The 25,115-nt window shown below is 48.9% G+C and overlaps 1 protein-coding gene across 3 annotated transcripts; it reads left to right on the top strand.

Moving 5' to 3' along the window:
- The first annotated feature begins 205 nt into the window (after nt 1-205).
- Nucleotides 206-24,447, top strand: MGST3 (microsomal glutathione S-transferase 3). Of its 3 annotated transcripts, XM_030302090.1 has the most exons (7): nt 15,881-16,237; nt 17,421-17,491; nt 17,575-17,698; nt 20,011-20,084; nt 20,854-20,911; nt 23,207-23,279; nt 24,192-24,447. In XM_030302090.1, the coding sequence occupies exons 3-7, from the start codon at nt 17,582-17,584 to the stop codon at nt 24,326-24,328; spliced, it is 459 nt and encodes a 152-aa protein (XP_030157950.1). In that variant the 5' UTR covers nt 15,881-16,237; nt 17,421-17,491; nt 17,575-17,581; the 3' UTR covers nt 24,329-24,447. The 3 variants fall into 3 exon arrangements, with proteins under 3 accessions (XP_030157948.1, XP_030157950.1, XP_030157949.1); XM_030302088.1 differs by lacking the exons at nt 15,881-16,237; nt 17,421-17,491 and adding an exon at nt 206-297; XM_030302089.2 differs by lacking the exon at nt 17,421-17,491.
- Nucleotides 24,448-25,115: the final 668 nt, after the last annotated feature.

Here is a 25,115-nt window from a genome sequence, read left to right as displayed (position 1 = left end):
GGAAGGGGACTAATAAACGGATTGGGGAGTAGGTGGGGTAAATGCGTGGACAGGCGTGAGGAGACAGAAAATTCAGTCTCCGCGGCCTAAGCACTGAACTGGGGCTGGGAGCCCACACTCAGAAGGTGCGCCGGATGCCCCGCCCTGGGGGCGTGGTTTCGCGGGGGCTCTGGCGGGGGGCGGGGCCTGGTCCCGGCCACGCCCCTCCTTGCCAGTGGCCAAGGGCGCGGCACTTTCACTTCGCTGCAAAGCTGCGGTCTGCACCAGGTCTGCACCAGCCGAGCGAAGGTGATCCAGGTGAGTGCCGACACCAACGGACAGCGAGGAGCGCCGGCCCCCTCTGCCATCCCGAGCTGACTAGGGACGCCCTCCTTTTCCCCCTTCTGGTCTATACACCTCTGTCTACCTTTCCATTCCCCTTGCCTTCCACCATCCCTTCATCCTCCCCCCTGATGGAATAGGTTTGGAGCGTCGAAATGGGGCCCACCTCGCTGTCTGTCAGGCAGGGAGATTCTCAAGGTCAGCCCTTCAGTTCCTTCCTTTCCTCTCCTCTCCCGGGGCTGTGCAGACCCGGCGCTCCTTGTTTCTGCCTCCCAGAGCCCACCTGACCTTGCCAAGTGCCCCTCTGGTGCAGAGGTTGGGCGGACAGGACACTGCAGGGGCGGTGGGCGGTGCAGGCCCGATCAGTAACAAGTGCCCCGGGAGCCCTGCGCCTGCTGCGGATGCGTTGCTAGGAACCCTCGGGGAGAGCCTCCCAGGGAATTGAGTTTGTTTTCGCTCTGCCTCATCGAAACGTTTGTCCATTAGTACTGGAACCCTTAAGTGGGTCATTTCCTACCGCTGCCTGAGAGCAGGAGACTCCGCAGGGGAAGAGGACTCTTTATGGACGGTTCTGCACTGGATTTCAGAGCAGTTTCCTCCTTATCTGTGTCACTGCAGGGAGCCCCAGAGCCACTGCGGTGGGGCAGCTACAGGGCGGAGAAAAGGGGGCTGGAGAACTCACTAGTGAGTCATTCCCCGAAGTTGTGTCTTGTGCTATCCCTCTTTTTGGGCCACGAGTTTACAAGCTGCTTTGTAGCTTAGGAGACAAGTGGGTGTGGGGACAGGAGGTAAAGGAAAAGCTGAGACAAGAGGGTATGTAGGAAAGGAGTTGGAGCTTTAATCCCTCGACTGGAGAAAAGGAGTCCTAGAGGGAAGGACACAACTGCTGTGCAGACGTATGGCTCTTTGCGGGTGCTGTGGTCCTAGGCGTGGTCGTGTGGGAATGCCGCAGGTTTGAGATTTCCTCTGTGCCTGGGAGCTGCAGCGAGGGCTTCTCTTGGGAAATCTGTAGATCACCGGGAGCCTGCAGTTTCACCCAAGGTTACTGGTCAGAGTTCCAAGTCTGTTTTAGTTTAATGAATTCAGTAATTAAGAGCACAGTATCCTAGTCAGGGATTCAAGAATGTTTATTCTCACCGCAGTTAAATGTAACTAAATTAACTAAAACTAACACCTGAAATCCAAAGAAGTACTTTTACCCCTGGGAAGACGTTCTGTTAAGCTTCCAAAGTGACACAGTGTTACAGAAATAGAACATTGTCAGCAATTTTTTTTTCCCCCTGAACCGATGTTACTATATATAAAACAGATCTGCTAGAGGGATACTGTGGCCAGCTATAGAAAGTGCACGCCAGGGGCTGCTTTAGATAAGGGAACAAAATTGGAGAATGGCAGTCTTCCCCCTAATTTAGATTTCCTCCTGCTGGCCTAGAGTCCTGAAGAGACACAGTCATGAAAGGGAATTTCCTAACCTGGAGGACAGCAAAGGGACTGAACATCCATGAAAGAAAGGGCTTTACCCCATTATCCAGAGACATGCTGAAAAGCCCCTGGAACAATCTGGAATGAAGTGGATGACCAAGCTGTCAAAATGCAGTTAGCGCCTACTGCATGCACAGGTAGCTGTATTTAAACATATTGTTCCCTATATTTATACTTAAATATTCTGAACCTGTATACAGAATACCGCTGTGAACCACAATCGACCATGAACCATTTTTAAGCAATGTTTAAAAGAATCTCCATATTGCTACAGTTACACAGCTGAATTCATTAATACTACTTATGAGTATACCATCCTCCTGAAAGAGAAGAGTTCAGCAGTAAGGCTAGGATACTACTGTGGAAGGAGAATTCCTTCCCTCACTGTCTCTTGCAGCATCTACCTACCTATCCGTCTTGGTGAGGAGAAAAACAGCAACGAGGAGACGGGAAAATTACATGACCTTCCAAATAACATTTGCAAATACCTTTAAGGGATTTCTGCATTTGAGATTTTAAGTTCCCGTTTACCCTCTGAGCTCTTTCCAGAGTTGAAAGACTGTTCATTAACTGGAACTCGGGTTCTAATACATCGGTGCCTTAGCTCACTCTTTTTTTGATAAGTGGTATTTTACTTCTCCAGCCGGAGCAACGTGGATGGTTTGGGCACAAGCTTCATTCTAAGTACTGTCAGGTACAAAGAGTTAGACTCCCGTTTGAGGCAGGAGCCAGCAGCCCAGGTGGGTTCCTTCATCCGGAATGTCTGGTACCCTAGCAAGGGCCCAGCAGCTGCTAGGAATTAACTACAGTCTGCCCAGTTTTTTTGTGATGGAAAATCCAACTGGTGTCACAGTGACTCATTCGAGATTTTTGTTTTCCTCTTGTGGAAGTCAGGGCTTAGTTTCCCCATGACCTCCATTCAGTTCCTATCTAATGCCAGTTAAGGCACAGGTTATGTAGAAATCATGATATGAAAAGTGCCAATCGCTGTTGATTTGCTCCTTTGCAAACCTGTGCACCTGAAAGCGGAGGAAGTTTTCCCTTCCTGTAATCTCTCCTCTTGTCATCCGGCAGTGCCTGCATTCATTAAAAGAAATTTAAAAACAAGTAACTTTTTGGATCTTTTCCAAGTTTTTTTTTTTTCCTTCCAATTAGAAAGTTCTGAGGCTTTAATCAGTCAAAGACTTGGAGTTAATTATTAGCTCTCTATTCCTATGAATATATTTTATGCTCCGGAGACAGTTTGGGGGAGATAGAAAAATTGCAAAAGAGATCGGGTGTGGTCAAACTTGCTCTCCATTCTCATTAAGAGGCAGTATAGGCAAGGGTTGAGAGCACAGACTCAGGAGCCAGGCTGTCTGGCTGTGTATGAGTCCAGGCTTCCTCTGCGATGGCTGTGTGACCTTGGACAAGATTACTTAACCTCTCTGATGCTCAGCTTCCCCTTCCTGTCTGTTGTGTACTTGCTGTTTTCCTTCCCTGTGTTCTCTCTCGTACATCACAGTTTATGTCCTCAGAGCCTTGCTCTCAATCTGTTACCCTCCTGCTTCATGGTCCTTTCTATGTGGTCTCCATCCATTCACTGTGTCTTCTAGAAGGTCAAGACTTTCTCTCTGAGTCTCGATTGCCCTCGTAGCCCTGCGCACCTCACGCATTGTCAGTATGTAGTGGGGGATAATTCAGGGAAGGAATCATTCCAAAGCAATACTGAATAAGGTGGTAGGTGTGGGCTTAAGGCAAGCGTTCCATTTAGGTGAGATGGTTTGTCCTACATTGACTTTAATCAAATCAGCTCCACAATGAGTTGCTACGAGATTTTTATTTTCTTGCGCGTCCCATGGCTTCTCCTCATTCTTTCCCTTGTCCTCTGAAGTCGGTGCCTTCAGACCATGAGAAATGTCCCGCAGCCTGTCGCTGGGATGACGTCTCCCAGGGGGCTCTGCTCCAGATGGGCCAGCATGACCCAGGGCTTATGGGTGAGGTGCCGTCACATCAAGGAACTCTCGCCCCATAGAGCCTTTTGTGTCAAGAATCTGAGAAGGTTTGGGGCGCCTGGGTGGCACAGTCGGTTAAGCGTCCAACTTCAGCCAGGTCACGATCTCGCGGTCCATGAGTTCGAGCCCCGCGTCGGGCTCTGGGCTGATGGCTCGGAGCCTGGAGCCTGTTTCCGATTCTGTGTCTCCCTCTCTCTCTGCCCCTCCCCCGTTCATGCTCTGTCTCTCTCTGTCCCAAAAATAAATAAACGTTGGAAAAAAAAAAAAAAAGAATCTGAGAAGGTTTGCCATCACACCAGCAGGCTTACCTAGAATTTGTCCTGTGTTGTTACAGTCTACTCTTCTTAGATTCCTGAGGAGCTGAATTAACAGTTTTTTCTTCCAGGGGAGATTCAGTTCCATTCAGGCATGTGTCTTTAGTGTCTTTTCATACAGAAGTCAGACTCCAAAGAAGACAGCGGATAATTAGCCCACTTGGCCTTACTGGGGTTTATTTGTGTCCATGCAGACTCGCCCCACACAGAACTCTTCCCAGGAACTTGGCCATCACGCTGATCCCGCCCTCCCCCACTCCCGGTCGGCGCAGTTAGGTATTAATTATTTTCAGCACCGACAGTGGCCGTTTAACTATAAAGCTGAATACATTTGGATTATAACACATTTATCTCTTAAAGGGCACAGATCTTCCACCCTGCTCACTGATAGCTAGCTTCCACTTTCCAAATGTTCACCCAGGAACATTGACGAGGAATCGAAGAACATGAGATGCTGGGGAAGTACCACTCTGACCTGCCTCTGCTGTTCCCCTCACTGAGTTAATGACCGAGTGCTGGATACGTAATGGTATGCCCGTTCAGCTAACTTCACGTTTAGCCCTCGGAGACCTATCTACCAAATGTGCAGTGCAGCCGTGGGCAGTATTTTTCGTCACCTGGGTTATTATTCCTTCTCTTAAACGTCCATGCACTTTAAAAATCTAGCCGTCTTGTGAAACTTAGACACTCACACAGACCTTATCATCTGTTTAACGTAGAAGCTTCCAGAACTGGCACTTTGAAAGCGTAGGATGGACGAAAAGAAATCCTGTGACTCCTTTCTCTCCCATCGTGGAAACAGGAGATGCCTTTTGTGTTGTTTCCCTCCAGGTTCTTGAGCTTTATATGGGTTCAGGAGGGGTCAGCTGCCCTGCCTGAGATGATTTGGAGAACCGTTCATTTGTAGAAACACCTAGAGGCAGAGGGGAGGCTGGGCAGCTACCTGGGGGAGCTTGAAGCAGGCTAACCAGACACCCAGCATGGCCTCAGAGGTTTCTGAACCACCTTCCGACATCGGGGACTTACGGAAGTCCATTTGGGACGATCAGACCAGCCCTTAAAGTCACCGTCTTTGGGGTTAGTGTTGTGAAAATGGTGGTCTTTGCCACATAAGATAAGGGGCCATATGTAAGGAAGATTGGATTAATAGCACAGGGAGCCAAATGAGAATTTTAAGGAAAGGCTGGGGAACAGCTCCAAGTCAGTCTGGGAGTGCTTTATCTTCGTCCCATTCGTGCGTGTAGAAAAAAGGACACCACTGAGAAATTACAGTACAATTTGAGGAGAAGGGTCTTGCGAATGGAAGTAGGGGTTACCATGGTCCAGGCTGGCTTTTATCTGCTTGTTTGAGGGCAAAGAGAAAGCTGAAAGGTGAAATCCTTTCTCCCTTCAAAAAGACAGTTAGGGGCACCTGGGTGGCCCGGTTGGTTAAGTGTCCGGCTCTTGATTTCGGCTCAGGTCATGATCTCATGGTTCGGGAGATCGAGCTCCGCATCGGGCTCTGGGCTGACAGCGTGGAGCCTGCTTGGGATTCTCACTCCACGCTGCTCTCTCTCTTTCTCTCTCAGTCTCTCTCTCTCTCATAAATAAATAAACATTAAAAAAACTTTTTTTAATCTAATTAATTTCATTTAGCTAAAGATCATGTGGCTCGGTTGAGTGTCCGACTCTTGATTTCAGCTCAGGTCATGATCCCAGGGTTGTGGGATGGAGCCCCGACGTCCAGATTCTCTCTCTCTCTCTCTCTTCCCCCCCCCCTCCTCCTCCCCCCTCCCTCCCTCCCTCTGCCCCTCTCCCTTCTTACACTCACTCTCTCTCTCCCTCTCTCTCTAAAATAAAAAAAAAAAATTAAGAGCCGCAATTAAGGGTGGTTCAATTAGTTAAGCCTCCGACTTTGGCACAGGTCACGATCTCATGGTTTGTGAGTTCGAGCCCCAAGTCGGGCTCTGTGCTGACAGCTCGGAGCCTAGAGCCTACTTCAGATTCTGTGTTTTCCTCCTCCCCCGCTCAAGCTCTATCTCTCCCTCTCTAAAAAATAAATAAACATTAAAAAACATTTTTTTTTTAATTTAAGCAAAGATAAGTTAATGTAACTTCATGGCTCAGAAGCAATAATTTGAGGCAGGTTCCCAAATCTGTAAAGCCTGCCTTTTGCCCCGTTTGTACCGTGTTGATTGCGCCCTGGGGGATTTTCGCTGGCCGCCCAGAGGGACTTGAGTAAGTAGTGAAAGAGAGCTCTACCCCAGGAGCCTTCTGATGAATGTGGTTCAGGACGTGTTCTGGGTAATCCTTGTAACTGGAGGATAGTGAGATAAGGCAGGAAGGGTGGCGGCAGCAGGCACTGGAAGGAAGGTTGAACCGCGTGTATGCGCTGGGGTGGTGAGGTTTCCAGCGCGCCTGTTGGGAAATTCCTCGAGGGACCACCTCAGGCAGATGTCCTAATGAAAATCCGTGTTGCTTAACTCAGGCACTAGCGTGGAGCGCGTCTTCTCCTCCAAACCCAAGCTTGATCCCCTTCCCAGGGGAGCCTTTGCAGGGGTGCCTTGTGGCTTTCTTAAAGTCGCCTGGGTGCCCGCTCACTGGCTGCACTGAACATTGCTGCCCCAGTGCTGCCCCTGCTCCTGCCCCCCACTGTCCCGTGGCCCCACCGGTTACCAGGGCGCTGGGCACCCTTGTTCTCTAATCTCCCCCTGGGCTTTTCTGCTGCCTCATGGCCCGTACCCCACCTGCTTAAAATACTGTTCCCAGTTTTCTTTCCTCTCCTTGATATGTCCTCAAAAAACCATGTTCACCTATTAAATACTCTGATAGATTAAAAAAGCTACAACTACAAGTGTTGCCATTTTAAAAATATATATATTCTAGGGATGCCTGGGTGGCTCAGTCGGTTGAGCGTCCGACTTCGGCTCAGGTCGTGATCTCACGGTTCGTGGGTTCGAGCCCCACGTTCGGGCTCTGCGCTGACAGCTCAGAGCCTGGAGCCTGCTTTGGATTCCGTGTCTCCCGTCTCCCTGTGCTCCTCCCCTGCTCTCACACACACTCTCTCTCTCTCTCTCTCTCAAAAATAAATAAACATTAAAATTTTTTTTAATATATTCTAGAAATAATTAGGTTTCTGCAGTTTTCTCAAAAAGGGCATCTATGGAAAACTCACAGCTAACATATTTAATGATGAAGGGCTGGAATGCTTCCCCCTCTAAGACAGGGATCAAGATAAAGATGTCACTTGTGTTCAACACTGTCCTGGTTCCGGGGCGTCTGGGTGGCTCAGTCGGTTGTGTCTGACTCAGGATTTGGGCTCAGGTCATGATCGCACGGTTCATGGGTTCGAGCCCCATGCTGGCAGTGTGGGGTCTGCCTGGGATTCTCTCTCTCTCCCCTCTCTCCACCCCTCTCAGTTTGCTTTCTCTCTCTTAAAGTAAATAAATAAACTTTAAAAAAAAAAAAGCCACTGTTTTAGTTCTAATTAGAGCAAGCAAGCAAAAGAAAGAAAAAGGCTTCCATAATGGAAAGGGAAGAAGTAAAATTGTCTTCGCAGCTAACACCATCCTGTATGTTAAGTATGACAAAGATCGTGGATCTACCTCTCCCTTCTCCTGGGCTCTCGTGCCCTGGCTCTGTTCCCCAGCTCTGCTCCTGCAGTGCAGCTCCAGTCATGCCCCTGAGCAGGAGTTCTGCAGAAGTGACTCTCCTCATTGCTCCCTGTCTGGGGGAGAAAGCAATCGAACTCCTTAGTAAGGAGCAAACCCAGCAGAAGGATGTAGTAGCAAAGAGCTAGACCTCGCTGTCCGTCTGCTTATGTTCAGACCTCAGCTCCGTACTCACTGGCTATGGGACCTTGCACAAGTTGCTGAACTCTTCTTTGCCTCAGTCTCCCCATCTGTAAAACGGGGATGATAACAGTAACTACCACGTAGGATCATTATGGACATTGTTAATTTATGTTAACTCTATTATGGGCCTGACAGAGGAGAAGCAGTAGGTCTTAAAGTAGATGTTCAGGATGTAGTGATAATATTATTCCCCATTTTGCTATTTTGGCCATATGGGATGAAGAATTCCATGGGGAGTTAGATGGAGGTCCCACTGGATCCTTAAATAGGCCTTTCATCTGAAGTCATGTTGCCGATTGTTTAGAATTTGAGGGACACTTGGCCCGTGACATTGGAAGCGATCATCTGAAGAGCTCATCCTGGACCATAATGACCACCACTCTCGAAAGATGAAGAGTGTTCAACTCTGACTCGTTTGACTGGTGGGAAAATCTGGTCTGACAAGTGATCATGACCATGAAAGAGAGATCTGGGAATCTACGAGCTGTCCCATGTTAGGCTCACAAGAGAAGTCTCAGAAGAGACTGAGCTGTCTTCCCTACCTGTGTTGGTTTGGTCTGAGCCCTCTGTTCAAGCTGAAAGAAGAAAGCAGTCTTCTGACAGGCACATCCTCCGCGTGTGATTGTGAACATCCTCTGATCTCATCAGCCCGTCGGGTTCTTAAGGATGCTGTAGAGAAGGGGGCCCCTCACGAGCCTCCAAGGATGTTGGTAGAATGTGGACCGCCAAGATAGGATCGCCAAGACAGAACTCTACCAGTGGTTTTAGGATTGGATAAAATCAACACCTCCCGAAAACTGTATCTTTGCCTAGAACAGTGGTTCATAAAATGTGGTCCCTGACCAGCATGATCATCTAGGAACTTGTTGGAAATGTAGATCCCCAGGCCCCATTAAGCCCCGCGGGATCTGAGACCCCACCTGCGGGTGGGGCGTGTTTTAACAAACGCTTCAGGTGACGTTGATGCTGCTAAAGTTTGAGAACCACTGACCTAGAACATAAGACAGCACTGTATCGAGTTTCCGTCTTCATGGAAGTAACTATAGAAGACGTCAGCAGGAGACAGATTCTGTGCCCTCAAGGAGCATATTTGGAAATGTGTACTATTTTCATTGATCAGTATGCAAGGTACATGTTATAATAGCTCACTGATGAGCGCGCAACAAATGTGCAAACATTCAAAGGCAAGCCTGCAGCCCATGCAGGTCGGTCAGGAGTGCAGGTGTCATGGAGGAAGGGGGAGTACTTAACACTGGACCAGGATCGGGCAGCGGGAACAAATTTCGGAGCAGGGCTGCCGGAGATGTATTGCCTCACAGACTGCTTCTTAACCCTCGACACATGGGCATCCACTTTCTACCATTGCCCTGAAACCTGGCTGTCGGGGCGCCTGAGGGGCTCAGCTGGGTGTCTGACTGGACCTCGGCTCAGGTCGTGATGTCACGATTCGTGAGATCGAGCCCCATGTCGGGCTTTGCGCTGACAGCACGGGAATTCTGCGCTGGAATTCTCTCTCCCTCTCTGTCTGCCCCTTGCCCACTCACACTCTCTTTCATTCTCAAAATAAATAAGTAAACTTAAAAAACAAAAACAAAAACCTGGCTGTCAAGGGGTCCCACTCACCAAAGCCAAGAGCATTTGGGAGGTGACACTTCCTCTGTTAACACATAACAGTCTCCCTCACACCTTTCCTCCTCTCTGCCTCTCAGCTTAGTCCCTGGAGGGAGAACCAGCAGGTGATGGCTGTTAACTCTGCTCGTAGAGTCCATCTCATAATCCAGACGTGTCTGTCCTCTCTAACCCCATCTCCTACCACTCCCGTCAGCTCCTGGGGCCCGGCCACATGGGCTGCCTTCCTGGCCCACCAGTGTGCCGGGCTTTCCCTCATCTAGGGCCTTTGCACTTGCCGCTTTTTCTTTTTGTTAATAAATTTATTTATTTTTTTAATATTTATTTTTGAGAGAGAGTGCGCAAGTAGGGAGGAGCGGTGGGGGGGGGGGGGGGGGGGGGGGACAGAGGATCCGAAGCGGGCTCTGTGCTGACTGCAGAGAGCCTGTTGCGGGGCTCCAACTCACGAACCTTGAGATCGTGACCTGAGCCAAAGTCGGACACTTAACGGACTGAGCCATCCAGGCACCCACTGGCTGCTTTCTCTGATTTGATTATTCTCCCTGCCCCCCACCCCCGAAATGTCCTGTTGGTGTTTCTTCCTCATTCCCGTGTCACTGCAAATGTTGCCCTTGCTCCCTAGCAAGGAGGTCTTCCTGGTCTTAACTGAGATATAATTGACATATGAGATTGTGTAAGTTTAAATGTCTCAAATATTTATTGATCCCTTGGCATGTTTCCGGTCAGTCTTCTGTCCTCCTTAGAATGTCGGTTCCTGGGGCGCCTGGGTGGCGCAGTCGGTTAAGCGTCCGACTTCAGCCAGGTCACGATCTCGCGGTCCGGGAGTTCGAGCCCCGCGTCAGGCTCTGGGCTGATGGCTCGGAGCCTGGAGCCTGTTTCCAATTCTGTGTCTCCCTCTCTCTCTGCCCCTCCCCCGTTCATGCTCTGTCTCTCTCTGTCCCAAAAATAAATAAACGTTGAAAAAAAAAAATTTAAAAAAGAATGTCGGTTCCTTAAAGGACAGGGGGACCCCATCTTGTCTACTGCTGTGTCCCCCACACTTCTGCAGTGCTGGCATATAGTGAGTGCTTTCCATGTTGTGACTGAGTAAGTGAATTAAGTGTTCTTAGACACATTATGCTGTCCACACTGGGAATCTACAGAGAACAGCCTTTTGCCAAATTCAAATCTATTTCAAATGGTCTTAGAACTAATTTCTTTTTATTTTTATTTTTTTTAAGGTTTGTTTTTATTTTTGAGAGAGAGAGAGAGAGAGAGAGGCAGAGCGTGAGTGGGGGGCAGCAGAGAGAGAGGGAGACACAGAATCCAAAGCAAGCTCGAGGCTCTGAGCTGTCAGCACAGAGCCCGACGCGGGGCTCAAACTCACACACCGTGAGATCATGACCTGAGCCGAAGTCGGACGCTTAACCGACTGAGCCCCCCAGGCGCCCCAGCACTAGTTTCTAAGTCGGAGTACCTTAACTGATTTGTAGAAAAATCAGTATCTCCTTATTTAGGAAGTGTTACTTATGTGGGCAGACATGCACAGTTAGCAGTGTTTACAAGATGCCTCCGTATTTGGACCCACGTTTATTAAATGCTCATACCAGATGCTTACCTAGTTCATTTCAGTTAATTCCTCAAACCGTCCTGTGAAGTACGTAGTTAGTATTCCGTTTTGTAGAGAAATTAGAGAACATTCCCAAGCTCGCAGAGCCAGTGTCTGAACACACATCCATCTGACTCCAGAATTCCTGCTGTCTCTGCTCCTGTGGATTTTCCCATAGGAACAGACAAATCAGAAAACAGTCTGTTAGGAGTAAAGTTCCGAAAGGATCTCTGCTTTTACATGAGTGATAAGTAATTCCATTAAAAATAAAATCTGGTTTCTTTTAAGCCTTCAAGTTAATATTCTTTCAAAAACTCTTTTGACTCATCTCCAGAACTCTCCGGAAACAGTTAACTGAAAGCTTACACCTCTGAAACACTCATAAGGGAGGGAAGAACAGAAACCCTTCTGTCCTATTTCTGCCTTTCTCCAAGACGTTCACTTTCATTTTGAAGGGTATTTTTGTACCCAGTTTCTTTTTTGTTCTAATTTTTTTTAATGTTTATTTTTCAGAGAGAGACAGAGACAGAGCGCGAGTGGGGGAGGGGCAGAGAGAGAGGGAGACACAGAATCGGAAGCAGGCTCCAGGCTCCGAGCTGTCAGCACAGAGCCCGACAAGGGGCTCGGACTCACGAGCGGTGTTGATCATGACCTGAGCCGAAGTCAGCCGCTTAACTGACTGAGCCACCCAGGAGCCCCTTTGTCCCCAGTTTTCGATCACTGCTAGGAACGGGGGAATCTGGAATTGGGTACGTGTTATATTTGCCTTTTCCCCCAGTAGAACAGGAGCCTCATGAGGGCAGGGACCAAAGTCTGGTGTGTTCATCTCTTCATCGCCAGCACTGGACCTGTGAGTGGTAAACTTGAATAAGTAAGTGAGTGCCCGCTCACACCCACACAGGGATGAGCCTCTCCCGCTGCTGCGATGAGGGTTTCCATGACTACAGTTTGCTGATTTCCATGGTCAGCGCTGCAAACCTGCTTCCTCCTGAATACCTCCTGCTTTTCCGAGATTTTAACACAGCTGTCTAAGAGCTCAGAACAAGAAGTGAACGTATATCGTTTTAAGTGTAGTTTGCTGTTTTAAAATAGCAGTCCTAAATTATAAACTCTTAAATGTATATTGCCACTTAGTTAAGCATCCCCTTTCATAACTGAATCGGGGCAAAATTAACATAAACATATGTGATATAACCCGATGCGGAACATTTGTTGAGAGTTTACCACGTGTCAGGCATCCTGCTGAGCATTAATGGCTTCCCCATTTCCTCCTGGAGACACCCACAGGGGTGGGTGGGCACCACCCTTGTCTCCCTCTAAGGAAGAAGGAAGCCCAGGTTGCTGAAATGCAGGGAGGAATGTTCCCAAGGACACAACAGCTAGCAAGGTGAGAACCAGGTTGAGTTCAGTGTCCTTCCACAACTGCAGCCCTGTCCCGTGCATTGCACAGAGCAGGTAAGTGACAAGGGTCAGCCTAGAAGTCACATAGGACGGTATGATGGGATTCGTAACATATTGCCTGTTCCTCTGCTTTCTCAATTCCCAATTGTCAGGCCACTTTCTGTATAATTTTTTTGGTGTGTGTCTGCTCGTTTTGGAACAGATAGAAAAGAACAAAGGGAAATCTGTAATTTACGCATCTAGAAATAATTATGCTTATGATTTTGATATTTTCTCTTCTGTTATTGAGAAAACTAAGATTATATACTACATACACTTCTCTTTAATAGTTTTTTTTTTTTTTAAGTTTACCCCTTTATTTTGAGACAGAGAGAGAGAGAGAGAGAATCCCAGGGGGGCTCCATACTGCCAGCGCAGAGCCCAATGCGGGGCTCAAACTCACAAACCCTGAGATTATGACCTGAGCCAAAATCAGACACAACCAACTGAGCCACCCAGGCACCTCTGTATACACTTTCTGAGGTGTTTTTTTTTTTTTTTTTAATGTAACATGCTGTATGTTAAGCCTGTTTCAACATCTTTACTGGTGTGTGCACCATTTTTAATGGTTCTACAATATTCTGTATTATGGGTACATTAATTAGTCCTCTCTGCTTGGTCATCGTGCCATTTCTGTCGCTGCTGTTATAAATACCGTTCAGGTGAATGCCTTTGAACCAAATCTGTCTGAGTTTCTGATTGTCACCTCCAGCTACGTTCCCAGTGGAGTTCATGAATCAAAAGGCACAAACGATGTCAAGAACATGCCCGTTAGGCTGCTCTCCAGATGGTTCTATTTTACACTTCCCCCTCTGTGTAATAGTGCAAACTAGGTACCTTTAAATACGTACCTAAGTAAATTTCTATTTATACAAATCATAACTTCTAATGTATTCAGCTGGAGGGTGACAATTAACAAATGCCATTACACAGCTAAGTGGGTTGCAAAGGAACCCATACCTGCGTTGGTGGTTGGGCACCACGTGCCATGTATCTGGTGCCACAAAGACGCAAGTCTAGGGCAGAGTTCCCACCCCCAAGACAACCTCATCTTCTTGCCTCAATAGAAGGGTTGCTGGTGACACAGAGCAGGTATGTAATCAACAAAAAGTTGCGTGTTCGCTGAAGCCACTGCCCTGGGGCTATCTGCTGGCTCCAGGCTGGGACAGCCTTGGGCGTGGCTGCCGCTGCCTGGGGTGTGGCCACTGTGAACTGAGCTGCCTCCGCCTCCGCTTCACCAGTGCGCACACCTGCACCTGAGCCCACAGAGGCCAATCTTTAAGGGGTGGGAACGTCCGTCTCTGCCCTCGAGTCCTCCGAATAGAACGATTCAGCAAAAGATCGGGGTTGGTTTTTTTTTTTTGAACCCTAAGTGAATTAAGCTGATTCTCTCCTTAAAGGACGAGCCTTACCCATTTTCCAGTCCCAACTGGATTTCTGTTTTCAAACCGCAGTGGGGACAGAGCCTTTTTCTGTGTTCTGACCTCCTCTTTCTCTGCTTCAGAGGTTTCAGTAGATACTTGTGAGGGGAACAAAAGGAAACTTGAATTGCTTAAGCGCCTACTTGATGCCTGGCTCTGTGCTAGGCGACGAGCATTATGTGAGTTGCAGGCATGATTCCCGGAAGCCACCTGGAGTTGCGGCTTGCTTTGTTTATTCTGCAGGTGTCAATAGTCACAGGCTGTGCCCGGCGTGGAGAGGCCAGGCAAACACAGTCGCCCCGCGAGGGAGCTTGTAACTGGCCGCTGTCTGGTCTAGCCCCGATCACACCAGGCAGTGCTGACTGCCAGGCTGTATGAAGCGGGGGTCCTCACTCGGTGGGAGCGTGAGGGGGTGTCAGGAGGGCCCCTCCCACAGGCGGCTTCCTGGACTTTGCTCTTGCACCTTTGCAGGTGTGTCCAGGGCTCCTGCAGGGAGAGGCTCAGGGAGCGGAGGCACTTTCCTCCCGTCTGACACACTCACTGTCCCACAGCTGATCATGTGGTCTTTTGTGAGCCACCCACTCTAGCATTGGACTCTGGGTCTCCCTTCCTGTACGTTCTCTGCCCTTCAGAGGTACTTGGTATTCCCGGCTCTGCCTGCCCCCTTTTCCCTAATACCACAGTCAGCGTAGCAAGGTGGGGGGAAGGTAACTTTCACTAGAGTGTGAAAGCCTACTAGGTTTAAACTCCCAGATTGCATGTATCCTTTGCAAGAGGAGCTCAGTAGTAAATATTAATTCCTAATTGTGAATTTTTGAGCAGTCGCCTGAGTGTTCATTGCTTTGCCACAGAAACACTCAGCCAAGAGGTGCTTATCTGTCCTGCCACTCAGCCGCTTGTATCCCAAGCCCTTGCAAACCAGAAACTCCAAGGTCAGTGACTAAGCCATGAAATTCTACTGTTTTGCCTGTGCCTGAGCATTCAGGGAAGAATTCTAAAACCTGCTCTGGTCTTCGTTCTCTTCTCATCCACCTGAACCTCGATTTCCTTATCTGCCAAGTGAAAAGGCAAGGCTCTGGAGATGGGGTTCTCAGTCCAGGCCTCTCAACTTGCAAACTGTGACCTAAGCCAAGTGTGCTTCCTTCATTGTCCTTAAACAGGTGGCTTCTGACAGAGCGAGTGACAACTTCATTTTCAGTGACCTGTTTGGCCCCAGTGTGTTGAACTCAACGGACATCAGATAGATTGGAAGGCTCGGTCATTTTTATCTTCAAAGAGGCGTTCGGAATTCGCCCTGTGTTTTTATTTTAATAACTAGTACAGAAGCTTCCTCCGCAAGCTGACTCTGAATTTCGGAAGCAACTAATTCTACAAGAGAATGAGAGCAGGGAAGTTTGGAGGGCAGCCTGACTGCTTGCTGCTGCCATACCTGATGGTGGGGACATGGTGGCCAGGAGGCCCTTCCTATGCTGAGTCATGCAGACGGCTTTTGGGGGTGTGTCCCCCACCCAGGTGAGGTGGGGTGGGCGCCCCTCCGGAGCAGCTCCGTGAAGAACGTAGGAGGGGGACACTGGTAAGAACTGTGGATCGTGGCAGGTGGGGGACAGACTGTTGGGGACTTCAGCCCCAAATGTCATTTTTCAGACCTAAGCAAAACGTATTTTTTTTTTTAATGTTTGTTTATTTTTGAGAGAGAGAGGGATAGAGACAGATAGCATGTAAGCAGGGGAGGGGCAGAGAGAGAGCCACACACACACAGAATCCCAAGCAGGCTCCAGGCTCTGAGCTGTCAGCACCGAGCCCCACGTGGGGCTCGAACCCACGAACTGCGAGATTGTGACCTGAGCTAAAGCTGGACTCTTAACCGACGGAGCCACTGAGGCGCCCCCAAATCCCACACTGAGGAAAGTGCTGGGACACTTCTCAGTTTGCAAATGGGCTTAAAAGGGGACATTGGAACCAAATTGGAATCTAAATTTGAAACCCAGCTCTGATGCTTTCCATTTCAGACCTTGGGCACATGGTTTCACCTCTGGGTACTCCCTGGACACGGGGGTAACTCACCGTATGGTCAGGGTGACTGGAAACACCTTGGGGCTCGGTAGCCCCTCCCGGGCTTACAGGCGAGATTGCAGTGAGCCTGTCATCGAGATGGACGTTGTAAACTGAGTGCAGAACACACAGGAGCTGCTTGCCTGGGACAGCCTCGTGCACGGTGGGTGGGCAGTAAGAGTCCCAGGAAGCACTGCCTCTTCCCTGTGTCCTGCCTGTCCTCGCCCGTCTCCATCCCGTGACCAAAGCTCAGAGAGGTTGGGGGGCAGCACGAGTTTACCTTGACATGATGAGGGTTTCCTCCCAGCTGCCAAGTTTTCTTCTCCTTGACGGCCAGTCTGTTTCTTCTCTCTTCTTCTGGGGCAAAACAGTGGCTAACACAGCTAAGACTGCAGAACACTGAAAATGCTGAGATTAGCTTCTTCTCCAAGCATTCTATGGGGAGATTTTCCAAATACACAGAAACGTTGGAAGAATTATACACTGAACATCCTTATAGCCACCACCTGGGTTCCATAGTTAACATTGGGCTCTGTTGGTTTACATTGTCATTTCTTGATGCATTTCAAGAGGAGTTGCAGGCAGCAGAACATGTCACGGGCTCGTTTTGGGGTGAGGATTCGATGAACAGCCTGGGCTCCCCCGAGCCTCCCGGCGCTGGGTCTCTTCGCAGCGTGACAGGCTCCAAAGCCATGCTCTGCTTTCAAAGCACTAGATCTGGGTCTCCTACCTGTGATGCCTCCGCTGCTAAACCAGAGTGTGCCCCAGGATCAAGGGGAGTCCCGACCCCCTGCGCTCACAGTGTCCCCCATGCCAACAGACATACAAACAAAGAACTTGGAATCGTGGTATACTTCCCGTTTCATATCCTGCTTCCGTCTCCCTCCTTCCCCCTCTCTCCCCCTCTGCTCCTCCCTCCCTCCATACCCCCTCTCTGCTGTTGAATATATCCTTTAGGATTTTGCCATGTTAAGCTTTTTTTTTCAAAAACATAATTTGTAGCAGCTATATCTTTCTATAGCAATGACTACTGCAGAGGTATAGCTACATCTCGTAAATGTAACGTTCATCAGAAGAGAACATGTTATGATCGTATACTTTTTAAGTCTGTTTATTTATCTTGGGGTGGAGGGGCAGAGAGAGAGAGAGAGAGAGAGAGAGAGAGAGAATCCCAAGAAGGCTCCCAGCTATCAGCACGGAGCCCCGTGGCAGAGGGGGGTGGCCGGACTTTCAGGAATCGTGAGATCGTGGCCTGAGCTGAAATCAAGAGCCGGACGCTTAATTGACTGGGCCACCCAGACACCCCAGACCTGAATAACTTGTAAATTCTGTTGTGTGATACTCAGGGACGTCTCCATCTGCCTCTTAGAAACATCTTGTTTACTCACACCTTGGTGGTCTAGGTATACCTTTGCAGGTAATGACGCGCACGGCTCCAGGCCTCTCTCTGTGGGTGTCTCCCGTGCCGGCTGGTATCCTAATGTCTTCTTCCTTCCACAGAGCCAACATGGCCGTCCTCTCTAAGGAGTATGGTTTTGTGGTTCTAACCGGTGCCGCCAGCTTTATCATGGTAGCTCATCTAGCCATCAACGTTTCCAAGGCCCGAAAGAAGTACAAAGTGGAGGTGAGTGGGAACGTAGACTTGTCTGGGGCTAGAGCTTGTTTTCAGTTGTGGAGGGAGAGGGGAGACGCCAGCGGTCAGCAGTGGCAGTTGGACTACACCTGTTGGAAACGCTGCCCCTTTCCGGCAGGAGGAAGGCGGGGAACTGAGGGGCCCTGCTGGGGAGCAATTTCCATCTTGTTTGCGCTTTGTCTTTCCTGTGGGAAGACCAGGTGTGCTGGGACGAGAACAGGATGCTTTGTGCCGGGAAGAGTTATTTTCTAAAGAGGGTTCAACAAGGGGGACTTCATCAAAACAAAAAGCTTCGGTGCAGGAAAGGAAACCGCCAACAAACTGAAAAGGCGACCTACTAAATGAGAGGAACTATTTGCAAATCATACATCCCATAAGGGGTTAATTTCCAAGGTACATAATTCACACAAGTCAATAGCGAAAAAACCAAGCAACACAATTTAAAATCGGGCAGAGGACCTGAACAAACGTTTGTCTAAAGAAAATACACCAGTGGCCAATAGGTACATCAAAGGGTACCCGACATCATCATTAATCATCAGGGAGATGCAAATCAAAACCACAAGGAGCTGTCACCTCACACCTGTTGGAATGGCTGTGTTCAAAAAGACAAGAAAGGACCAAAGCTGGCGAAGATGGGGAGAAAAGGGAACGCACCGTTGGTGAGAACGTAAATTGGCTCAGCCACTATGGAAAACAGTATGGGGGGTCCGCAAAAAACTTAAAAATAGAACTGCCATATGATCCAGCTATTCCATTCTGGGGATTTATCCAGAGAAAGTGAAAACATGAACTCGAAAAGATAATGTGCACCCCCATGCTCATTGCAGCACTATCTCTAACAGCCAAGATACAGAAGTAACCCAAGTGTCCATCGGTGGATGTGTGGGTAAAGACGATGTGGTATATATACACAGTGGACCACTCAGGCGTAAAAAAGAATGAGATCTTGCCATTTGCGACATGGATGGACGTTGAGAACATTATGCTAAGTGAAATAAATGAAAGATAAACACTGTATGATCTCACTTACATGTGGAACCTAAAAAAAGCTAAAATGTACAGCATGGTGGCTATAATTAATTTTTCTACACTGCATGTTTGAAAGTTGCTAAGAAAGCGACTCTTAAGTGTTCTCATCAAAAGAAAAACAAATCTGCAACTCTGTGGGGTGACAGATATTAACTAGACTTACTATGGTGATCGTTTCACAATACATACATACATCGAATCGTTACATCATACACCTGAAACTAATATAAGGTATGTCCATTATACCTGGGTTTTTTTTTTTACATAAATAATAAAATAAGCTAGAGAGGGCTGAATGGCAACAGTATTTCCTGGTGTGCCACTTTAAAAGTGATGTCTTGGGGCGCCTGGGTGGCTCAGTTGGTTAAGCGTCTGACTTCAGCTCAGGTCATGATCTCGCGGTTTGTAGGTTTGAGCCCCGCGTCAGGCTCTGTGCTGACAGCTCAGAGCCTGGCGCCTGCTTCGGATTCTGTGTCTCCCCTTCTCTCTCCCCCTCCCATGGCTCATGCTCTGTCTCTGTTTCTCAATAATAAATACACATTAAAAAAAATTTTTTTTTAAATAAAATAAATAAAAGTGATGTCTTAAGGTGATTTTGTTTCCCAAATAGTGAAGAAGCATGTGTTGCGGAGGTTAGCCTGAGCTCAGACACTGGACATAAAAAGGAGCTCTATTAAATGCTCCCTTTATGTAGTTCCAGATGATCTAAAAGGGATAATTACCGAGGTTGTCCCTGGTGAGCACATTTAAACGTCTATTTCTGTTTAGCAACTTATAATTAGACTCTCTGACTAGAGCTTCTTTTAAAGTTTTCATATATTGATTTTCGTTTGTTTTTTTTTTTTAATGGACATGTCCATGAAAATTCTCACACACTTACTGTTCCCCCATTAAGGAAACTCTTAAAAGCTTGTGGCGTTGGATCACTCTGGGGAAGGAGCTATTTCCCTGTGGTGTCTTTGTGAGGTACTGGAAACTCACCCGTGATGGCACCATGTCAAGAGCACGGAGTTTGCAACACGCGCTGCCTCCGTCCCTTGTGCAACTACGGCACAGACCTACATTCCTCGCACCGGGTATTAACAAAAATACATCGGATCTGCTTCTGGGAGTTGAGACCCTTCTCCCTGCAGATATTTAAGCAGAAAGCGATCAGCTGTCAAGGGCATAATAGAAGCTGCTTGAGGATAGGATATCTTTTAGGGTTGATTGTAACTCAACACCGAGTGCTACTCTTGACCATTTGATCCACACGGACTTTGTCTTCACAGTATCCGATCATGTACAGCACGGACCCTGAAAACGGGCACCTTTTCAACTGCATTCAGCGCGCCCACCAGAACACGTGAGTGTTGGCCCTGCCGGGTGCTGGGGGGGTGTCTGTAGAGTACGTGCTTTCTGCCCGGCACCTCGGCCTTTACCACTGTGTGCTGAGTAGCAGCTGTGAGAACGATCATAGTAAGGCACCTCGCTGAAAGTGTTGTAAAAAGGGGCGCCTGGGTGGTTTAGTTAAGCATCCGACTCTCGATCTCAGCTCAGGTCATGATCTCACAGTTTGTGAGTTTGAGCCCTCGCATCGGGCTCCAGGCTGACAGCGTGGAGAATCCCTGCTTGGGATTCTCTCTCTCTGCCCCCGCCCCCCAAAATAACTAAATTAAAAAAATAAAAACTATTAAAGTGTCGTAAAAAATATGTATGTGAGATTAAATATTGTGAGTTGTTAGCATAGCGAGGTTCTGGATGATCTTTTCAAAAATGTCTTTTGCATCGCATCGTCCATCTAGAGCATTTGGAAGCTGTCCTATCTGAGATGAGCTTGAATCTCCCAGCCCTGGGGAGGGGGCAGCTATGGGCTTGGGACGGAAATCTACTGAAATTCTCCAAGACCTTCCTCGTGGGCGTGTTAGAGCCAGGGCTTTTGCCCAGTGTGTTCTGAGTTACCCTTACTCCCACGCAGAGAAGAGAGGGTAGATCCTGGTGGTGGGGCTGCTCTCTCTCCTCCATGTTCAGTTTTACTCTCAGGTTTCTAACTTGGCAAGTTAGTAAGGGGCTCTTCGTTTTACAGGACGTAAGTCGGTGGGGCCCTTTCTAAAAAAGTTCTCTGTCTATTCCAGGTTGGAAGTGTATCCTCCTTTCTTATTTTTCCTAGCTGTTGGAGGTGTTTACCACCCGGTAAGTTTTTCCAGGGGGGGGGGGGGTTTCATCTGTTTGGATTTAGTTCGCTGCGCTATTTAAGGAAGAGACAGCAGGAAAGGAACGCATACTGAACATCACCGACGTCTATTTAAAAGAATTGCATTCAGCTGCTTCTTACAAAGCTAATCTTTAAAGTAGGGCGAATTTTCCCCACTTTTGACAGGTGAGGAGAAACCTCTTGGGGACTGTGTAACTGTCACGGGGCAAAGAGCTACCTGCAGAATAGAAGAATCAGAATTTGAACCCAGGTCTGTCTGAATCTGGAGGGTTCGTGTCCGTAGTTGTTATTGGTCACAAGCATTTACTGGTCCCCTGGGGTTACAACAGTGAACAAAACAGGCAAAGGTCCCTGGTTTACTGTTAGTTGGGGTCACAGACAGAAATCAAATGGGTACAGCATGTGATTAGGCTAGAAGGTGATGCTGACGGGAGACACCTGTCAGCGGGGTGGTCACGTGAGGATCGCGCTGCTTGCAGAGGTGACATTTAAGCAAAGGAAGTGAGAGTCAAGCAAAACGTTAAGAAGGTGAGGGAGTAGGTGCTGCAGGTGTTTAGACACCTTCCAGACAAAGAGCGAGGGCGAGGCCCTGAGGCAGGAGCCCACCGGGTCTGTCTGGTGAACAGGGAGAAGGGCAGGTGGCGTCAGGGGCGAGCGGAGCCTTGTCGGCCAGAGAAACGCTCCGCACTTCACCTTAACCTAAATAAAGCAGGTGTGTCTATGCCCGATTAGGTGCCAGTGGGTCTTGCCCTGGACAGAACGAGGTTCCCTTTCAGGGACCAATTTCCGCTGAATTCTTTTTTTTTTTTTTTAATGTTTATTTTTGAGAGAGAGAGAGAGCGTGCAAGTGAGCAGGGGAGGGGCAGAAAGAGAGGGGGACCCAGAATCCGAAGCAGCTCCAGGCTCCGAGCTGTCAGCACAGAGCCCAAGGCGGGGCTCGAACCCACGAGCCGTGAGATCGTGACCTGAGCTGAAGTCGGACCCTCAACAGACTGAGCCACCCAGGCACCCCTAGTTTCCCCTTAATTCTGACCAGAGTGCTGACACTTTGCGTTTCTGGTCCTCAGCCTTCCGTGGGCCTCTGGTCGGTACCTGAAGGGCCTTGTGCTTTTGTTAGAAGCTCCCAGAATGGCACACCTGTAGCCCATGGCCTTGAAGTTCATATTGTTTTCAGAGACATTTCTGCTGTCTTAGAGAAGACACTTCTTCCTGTGCCTCTAAGGGGCCCCAATCCTTGCACGTGACTGGACGAGCCCGTCTAAATAGAGTAGTTGGTCTCTCCAGCTAGGCGTCACCCGCTGTCACCCGCATCCCCTTTCCCGTCCCTCTTCCCTAGACACCATTCCCGGTGCTTCGGTCTTTAAAATACTCTGAGAACTGCTAGGACGACGAGTACGTGGGTCCGAGGTCGATGGTAACTCTGCAGCCTTAGTCTGGCACGGCCTGGCAGAGACCAGCTTGCACGTGGTGACTTACGGGCCTGGGGTTTGTGTTTTTAGTGGTTTCACGCACCTGATCGTGAACTTTACCCCAAATAAACTAAACAAACAAAGTCCTAAGCTACTAACCTTGCCCCCAGTGGTGCACTTGGAGACCGTGACGAGCGATGTTGCACATTCCCGCACAGCCTCCCTTTTTCTCCAGACTCCTTCTGACCTAATGGTCACCCCAGGATGGTGCCCAGTAGGACTGTTCATCTTGCAGGAGTTTTACTCTCTCAGGCATAATGGGAAGGGGAAGACCTCCCCCTCCCAACACCTCCTGTGCTGGGGTGACAGCACCACACGTCACGTCCACCTTTTCTAGCGGAGCCCCTCGCCCCTGTGCGGCCGCAGCACAGCCCCCTTCCAACCCCCCCGACCCTGGCGGGGAGCCTCACGGAGCGATGCGGGGGCAGGGGTCCCAGGCTGCCTCCTGTTAACAGCCCCATGGGAGACGACCGGGCTTGGGGTTCACCCTTCGAGCCCCAGGCCTGCCTCTCCCTCTCTTGTGCTCCAGCACGTGTGTGCCCCAGGGCAAGCCAGGGCTGGGGGGGGGGGGGGCTCCTTCCATTGAGGCCGGCACTCCTCTCCCGTCTGTGCAGGGTTCGTAGAGGGATCACAAATCTCTGATGTTCCCGAAACAAATAACATCCCTCTCACGCGAAGTTTGGTATCTTCGCATAACCGGGAAAGTACTATTTTCTTCACACACTGTGCCATCAAAACCCTAGATGTTAAAGAACATGTGGCTGTTTCTTGAATGCCGATCCTAACACAGCCCTTCTATTTTAGCGTGTAGCTTCCGGCTTGGGCTTGGCCTGGATCGTGGGACGAGTTCTCTACGCGTATGGTTATTACACAGGAGGTAAGTGCGCACGGACGTCTGCCAGGGAAACAAATTTCAAATCTTATGCGACTCTAGTTTTCTTCTTAGCAGGGCTTTAAGAAAAGGGGAAGTAACTTGATATTTAGGTGAAAGGTCTGGTATCTTCTTTCTGCTAAGTTTTCAAGACTAGCAAAACTTGTTTTTACTGAGCGTTTTCTGTGTCACTTGCTGCTCTAAGACCTTTGCGTATGGTGTCGAACCTTATGGCAATTCTAGGATATAGACGATATTATCCTGTTGTATAGATGGGGAAACTGAGGCTCAGCGCTTACCAGTGTCCACTAGTTAGCCAGATTCACACCCAGGCAGCCTGACTCCAGAGCCCCCGCTCTAATTGCCTACTGTCAGTAGTGTGCCCGAGAGAGAAGGGGGAGGAAGATTCCTTTGGCTGTGCTTTCGAAAGAGGGGGAACACTCCCAAAGGTCCTGGAGCAACGTTGCTCTGATTATTATCCCATCGTTTTTTTAAGGTCCAAACAATACTATTGCGACATTTTTTAAATGTTTCTATTTATTTTTGAGAGAGTGCGCAAGGGGGGGGGGGGGGGGGGGGGGGCAGAGAGAGAGGGAGACACAGAATCTGAAGCAGCTCCAGGCTCCGAGCCGTCAGCACAGAGCCTGACACGGGGCTCGAACCCACGAACCGTGAGATCATGACCTGAGCCGAAGTCGGAGGCTTCACCGACCGAGCCACCCAGGGGCCCCAGTCGTGGCATGTTTCTTTGCGTGTAGTATCTGACATCCTGACAGCTTTCGGCCAGAGGTTGGTTGACCTCGTGAGACCAGACAGTTGAGGTACAACCCGAGAGGCCTCAGGTAGGGTGGCGTGTGGATATTGGAAGCACTGTCCTTTCAGGGACACCCCCAGTCACTTCCCTTTCTTCTGTTACAGAACCCAGCAAGCGGAGTCGGGGCGCCATCGGCTCCATAGCCCTCCTTGGCCTGCTGGGCACAACCGTGTGTTCTGCCTTCCAGCATCTTGGTTGGGTTAAAACCGGCTTGGGCGGGGGGTCCAAATGCTGCCATTGAAGAATCATAGGCTGTTTAAAAACTCTCGTTCATTTTGAGTGACTTTTATTTTCAGTTACTTTTTTTTTTTCTAAATATAATAAAAACCTACCTGGCATTAGCCTCATACCTAAACCTGACTCCATCGCGTCCTTTTGAGTCTTTATCTAAAAGAAGTAGCCCGTTCCTACTAGACGAGAGAGGTGATGGATAGTAAGCACCCCTCCTCACGCCCCCAGAGGGGGTTTGTTTATGTGAAGTTGGGAAAACGTCTGCTTGTGGTAATACGTTCATAATCCTGCCACAGCCGTGAAAAGCTGGGGCTCAAGGAAGGGAAGTCTTCTAGCCTAAGGATGTAAGATTATCTTATCACTTGCTAATACGTACGGGAACAAGGATTTTTTAAAATTTCTATTAAATATTGCTTCTATTGCTGAGAAGCTATTTACGACTAAGAGTATGAAACTTAATATAAGATCTGATTGCATAGGTCCAAAGGCAGAAAGACACCTTACAACAAAATGGGGAAAATTAGAGGTTTAGTTGACTTGGAGAGGGATGCTGGTTGGTAGAATGAGAGGGCTTCCCCTGAGCGAACATGGCCGTGAACGCCACTAACAGGACAGTGTCTCCACCTGTGCTGTTCAGTATAGTAGCTGTGAGCGACATGGCTACTTACATTCAAATTAATACTTTTTTTAAAAACGTTTATTTGAGAGAGAGCGGGAGCAAGGGGCAGAGAGAGAGAATCCCAAGCAGGCTCCGTACGGTCTGTGCAGAGCCCGATGTGGGGCTCGAACCCACGAAC

Source organism: Lynx canadensis, chromosome F1 (genome assembly GCF_007474595.2).
Source record: "Lynx canadensis isolate LIC74 chromosome F1, mLynCan4.pri.v2, whole genome shotgun sequence".
Taxonomy (NCBI): domain Eukaryota; kingdom Metazoa; phylum Chordata; class Mammalia; order Carnivora; family Felidae; genus Lynx; species Lynx canadensis.
Note: the sequence above shows the minus strand (reverse complement) of the source record. Positions and strands in the feature narration are given on the sequence as shown.